The 6,000-nt window shown below is 35.0% G+C and overlaps 1 protein-coding gene across 1 annotated transcript in view; it reads left to right on the forward strand.

Moving 5' to 3' along the window:
• Positions 1 to 3,452, forward strand: part of LOC144446372 (putative G-protein coupled receptor No9) — a 51,923-nt gene extending 48,471 nt beyond the window's left edge. Inside the window, exons 3-4 of the mRNA XM_078136118.1 lie at positions 2,704 to 3,126; positions 3,397 to 3,452. Coding sequence (XP_077992244.1) covers positions 2,704 to 3,126; positions 3,397 to 3,452 — 479 coding nt within the window. The remainder of the gene's footprint in view (positions 1 to 2,703; positions 3,127 to 3,396) is intronic.
• Positions 3,453 to 6,000: the final 2,548 nt, after the last annotated feature.

Consider the following 6,000-nt stretch of genomic DNA (forward strand, 5'->3'; position numbering starts at 1 on the left):
GATAAAAAGAGATCGAGGTAAGAACATATCAAAAACAGTCTAAGAGCAAAAAAAATTAAAACAGAAATTCATGTCCAATTACGAATGAGGTCGAATATTAAAAGCCTTGGGAAAATATCATGAAAATATCTTTGGAATACATCATTCAAGTGTCATTTAATGTGGTGCATACCAGTAGGTCGTGTTTACACGTTATTTGTCCATATTCAACTCTATATATGACAGTGAGGATGCTATTTTGAGGATGGTGGATGTTTGGCATTTCATTGAGCATGAGACTTATGCTAATTTGAATATGACCTTGCATTGTCTAAATGTTGTAAGTGTTCCGTGTGCTCCTTGGACATTTAAAAAAATGGCAGTTGTATTGAACGTGGTATAGTTCACAGGCAAATAGACTATGGGTGGACAATCAGTTCCAAAGACTTTATGTTCCTCGCCTAGATAGATTCACATGATCCCTTCACTAGTTCAGTCTCGATCAAAATTGAGACTTTATTTTTTGAACTTCATTTAGTGAGGAGCGCATTTGTGAGTATTCCTTTATTCTGAAGGTGGGAAATAATGTTTACGTTAGAGGATCATTCAAGAAGTAAGTCATGCAAACATTTCCCAGTTTGATAGAGTTCAACGATGAAATGATGAAAGTTGTATAAAACAGTTTTGCGTGTGTGCCACTGTCACCATTGTTGTGATTGTCTTCAATGTCATGAAAATAAGTTATGTAGTTGGTTAAGTGGTTTCCATATATTCTTGTTACTTGCATGATGAACATTTGTTTTTATTGGTTACTTCAGGGATGACAACTGCAGAACTAATCATGAACAATTAAATTTTTTTTTGCGTCGTCACACCTTAGGCAACTTTCTTTTTGTGGCCATGGTGTCTAATTACCAAAAATATGCCAATATCTTATTAAAACTAAAAGCCACATCAATAATATTTTCAGGACAGATGCGCCTAGGTATCTCAAATGTATGTATCAAATTATATTGAATTTGAAGCATGCGTTCTTGAGATATTGCCTAATTACCGAAAAACGTTAATTACGTATATTACTCATTAACATTCATGGGATGTTTACCAAAATCTAATCAGTTCTTGCCATTACCCTACGGAACACGTTTACCAATTTTCATTTGCATTGAGCCAGCCGTTTTTGTAGGAAATGGTGATACTGACACACACATACATACAGACAGACAGACAGTCAGTCAGACATACACACACAGACTTTTCATCACTAATATATAACCTTCCTTACGGAAGGTAAAAATACATGCAGTTGAATAAATAGCAATTAAAACTTCAAAGTGATTTTGTAGAAAGTGAAAAAGCAAAATGTAACCGTCGAGTTAGTGCACTTGTTTACATGCCCTTTAATGAAACAGTGTCATTTGTATACCAGCAATGGGCATGGATATTTTCATCGAGACACGTATGGTATTCTTCTTTTGATGCACTTCCTTTCCTTGAATTTGATAAAACATGTAATTACGGCATAGGCTTGAACTGGGGACTCATATACCACTCGGTGTTTGCACTCTATCTGCAACCAATTAAGCATGCTAGCATAGAGGTATGAACAAGTGTCGGGATTGTATTGATTCTATAGTTAGTTGTTAATGAAACACGTGGATACCAATAAAGATGTCTATATAACAAAATTGAGCATATGTTTCATGAAACAGAAAACACTAAACCTTAATTCCAAAGCCAGGTTGTTTTTCAGAAAATGATACTTCTGGAATCACACTGCAGAAATACCCTACAAAGCTTGGCTTTTCATTTTAATAAGTCTTTTGCATAATTAATGATTATCGGTAATTAAGCAATATTGAAGAATGTATACTTACAATGTCGTATAATTTGGTAATATAATGATGATAAGAATGTACACTTGTACTCTATAGCCTGTTGATGATGTACAATTTTAATGAGTCATTTGCGATATATTAATCAAATTTACAAATTAAGTGATATGCATGTGTTCGCTCAGGATTTCACAATCTGATACTAATGTGTGAAGGAACTAATCTAAAGGCCTCAAGGAAGGCAGTAAGTTTACATCTGGTTGACAATGACAGTTAGGGCATAACATACAGATGCAGATTCGAGCTTCGTCACATCTATCATGGCAGAGCTATACATTCTAAAGACCGGATGTAAACTGAGCGTCTCCCGTAAGGGAACCACCAATTATTAAAATTAAACTAACAAAAAACTATGGTATAAACAAATTTGTGTTGCTGAGGAGAACTATGAACTTGGTATACACCATGATAATTTTTATTTCTGAACGATGTGTACGTGTGAACCATGGTTAACCTCAAATGAATCTTCGAAGAGCATGTAGTGAACTGTAAGTTCACATAACGTGTTCGATCCGGTAACGAAGCTGAAAAAAAGGTTTCAGTTTGAGTGTATCGCTTCGGCTGTGAAGGAAGATGCTTCACCGGAATGGCCGTGCGATTGATGGAGACCTTTTGTAACCACGTCTATTAATAAGTAACCAATCACGTGTATAAGTAATGATAATATTTCGTAGTTTCTAAACTATCCAAGACGGCACATGAAAGTGGTGAAACGTTTTGCACACGATGTGTTACATTCAAATTTGACAAGTAAGGCATAATTTAGCTGAAAACCCACTCAACTTTGCAATTCAGATGTGAATCGCTTCTATTTGCGTTTACATTGTAGGAAATGTAGGATTTGATTCACGCCGAATTCAATGTCACCGTCAAACACAGAAGAAGAAGCCCGAAAATCACAGCAAACACTACCTACAATATAATACAGTCGACATGTTCGAATCATGGACGCCATCTTGCCATACTGATGTTGGTAACTATCGACCAATCTCAGTTTTACCCATTCTTAGCAAAGAAATGGAATCTATTGTCAGTAATCAACTCATCAACTATCTCGACAAATATGACATCCTTATAAGGACTCAATTTGGTTTTCGGAAAAAGCACAGCACGAAACTTGCTCTAACTGACATTGCCGACAAACTGGACAAGGGTTATTTAACTTTTGGTATTTTCATTGATCTAAGGAAGGCTTTTGATACAATCAACCATAACATTCTTATAGAGAAATTAAATCATTATGTTATCAGAGGTTTGCCGTTACTCTGGTTCAAAAATTATCTCTCTGATCGTAAACAGTGTGTAAATGTCAACAATAACTTGTCATCCTATAGAGATATCACATGTGGTGTTCCACAGGGTTCTATTTTAGGCCCAATACTTTTTTTGATCTCATCAATGATATTATACACTCCACAAATGCATTTGATTTTCGTCTGTTTGCTGACGACACGAATCTGTTTCAATTTATTAACGACAAATCTGATACCATTCAGCTTGACCTGTTCAATTTTGATTTTAGGAAAGTCTGCGATTGGTGTGATGCAAATATGCTCACAATCAACGCGGATAAGATGAATTTCATGATAATCAAGACCTCTCAACGATCAGTGACAACAGAGGGGAGCCTGAGCATTAATCATTCTCAGATACGTCGAGTTGCTTCAATTAATTACCCAGGAGTATCTTTAGATCAACACATGCTTTGGAATTCACATATCGAAAAAGTTATAAATTCAATTTTCCCCATCATTGGAATTATCTAAAAAATTCGACACTATATGCCAAAATCAATTCTCCTCCTAATATATAATTCCATGATATTACCCCATTTGTCTTATTGTATAGAAATATGGGGAAATACCTATAAGACGTTTCTTCAACCTATCTTAAATCTTCAGAAGAAAGTACTCCGACTCATCACATTTTCTGATTTTCGTGCTCCCTCTGCCCCTCTGTTTCGCCAACCTAGCATCTTAAATGTTCACCAGTTATGTATATTTAATACTTGTTTATTTATCTTTGATTTGAAAAACAACAATTTCTCATAGACAGTGCACGACTACCTCGACCCAATACCGCATAATTATGTGACACGACTCTCAACAGGAGACAACTTTTACATTCCAAAAGTTAATCTCACTTTGAGCCAACACAGTTTTAAGTACACAGCCACAAAACACTGGAATTCGTTACCTGACCAACTGAAAAAGATAGGAACAAGATCTACCTTTAAATCCGAATTAAAACAGTCTAAGTCAATTTACTCTGAAAACATCGTTATAACCCTCGTTTGCCCCTTGTATATATTTTCGACAGTTGTATTTGTTTCTGGTAATAAGACATTGCTCTTCATGCATATGTTTTCTTTGTGTGTGTGTGTGTGTGTGTGTTTCCCTGCTTGTTTGTTTGTTTGTGTGTGTGTGTGTGTGTGTGTGTGTGTGTGTTTGTTTTGCTTTCGTTTTGGTCTGTTATTTCAAGTTTTTTTGGTTATTTTTATATCATATTACTGTATATGTCTTCCTTGGGCCTCGAACTCGACTAGTTTGAACAAACTATTTTTGTGGTCTAGCCAGAAGTTCAAGTTATTCTTGTATATATACTTTTTTTTTCTCATTGGCGATGTGATTACTTGATTATTTCATTTTCCTCACTTGATATGTAAATTTTTGTTTCGACCTCTGGCAAATAAATAATATATATTACACTTCATGCATACGCATTTGTCTTCATTGCATTCTCTCACGGAATTGAACTTCGTAAAGGTATAACTCAATTGAAATGTAGACACTAGAGCCAAAGGGAAGATCTAAAAAAATATAGTATTTGTATACTCACATCACCAAATGTTTCGGATTTGGTCTGCTCGACCCGCTAATTTGGGCAGACTAGATGCAATATCATAAAACCATTGACAGCGACCGGCCGCTGAGGGCAGCCTTCCGAGTTTACTCAAATTAATATAGCATAATTATATTAATTCATATTGTCTTAACAGTTTAAAGTACATAAACAAATGTATTTTCTAATGTTTGATGAATATATTAATTTTTATTGAAATTGAAGTATGGAGTCTTAAGATATTGCTTAATTATTTGATTTCATTAATATGCAAATTTCTCTAAACATTAACCGATCTGGCTCAAAACCTAATCAGGTCTAGCTATTACCCTAAAGAATATACATTCCAAATTTCATTACAATTGAGCCAGCCGAATTTTAGAAAATGATGACACCGACACACACACGGACGGACAGACAGACAGACAGACAGACACACAGACAGATATTCCTATTTTAAAAATGGCAGATTCTTGTCCCAGTCATCGACAGAAGCTGACCCCTACCTTCAAAAATCTGTGTAAGGAGACTCGTGAACTTAATGGTATTACGATAACTTGGGTGCGAATAGATTGTATTGTTACCTCATTCTGTAAAACTATATATATACACTGTGAATTCAATACTTATAGAAATACACGACGACGCCTATTCATCTTTACAAAAAGAATGTAATCAGCTATTGCAGTATATGGCAAACTCCTCAAATGTCACAAACAATACCCTTTTGAAAATTGCCGGAAGCCTTACACTCGATCACGAAAAGAGATGTCAGCAGCTCTTCTATCACATAAAGAACGACCTTTTAAATCGACTATACGGCTAAAAAATATTACTAACATTAGCTGGTACATATTACTCTTATCTGTACGCACTCACACACACAAGTAAAGAAAATCGCTAAATTATAAAAGTTAAGTCGCACCATGTGCAATGTATTAAATTCGTAAACTTATTCAGTACCATTTCGTAATTATTGTGGTGAAAGATGGCGGCAATCATTACATTTCGATCATATATTTATCAATTTGAAATCCCATAACACACAATCATTCGGTTCTTATACAGACTTTTTAGAAGTAATGTCGCGATGTACATTATATGTAATTAAAATGTTCAAAGAAATGCAGTAAGATAATTCTTAATTTCCGAATGCGTATTAAAGTGGGAATATTAAATCGGTAAGTTCAAGAGCATATTCATTAACTTGTATTACTTTGAAACCGTATAACGGAACTCTCGATTGTGGTGCATAAGCCAAGACGCCTTGATTAGGCGTAGATGA

This window comes from Glandiceps talaboti, chromosome 15, assembly GCF_964340395.1.
Source record: "Glandiceps talaboti chromosome 15, keGlaTala1.1, whole genome shotgun sequence".
Lineage (NCBI taxonomy): Eukaryota > Metazoa > Hemichordata > Enteropneusta > Spengelidae > Glandiceps > Glandiceps talaboti.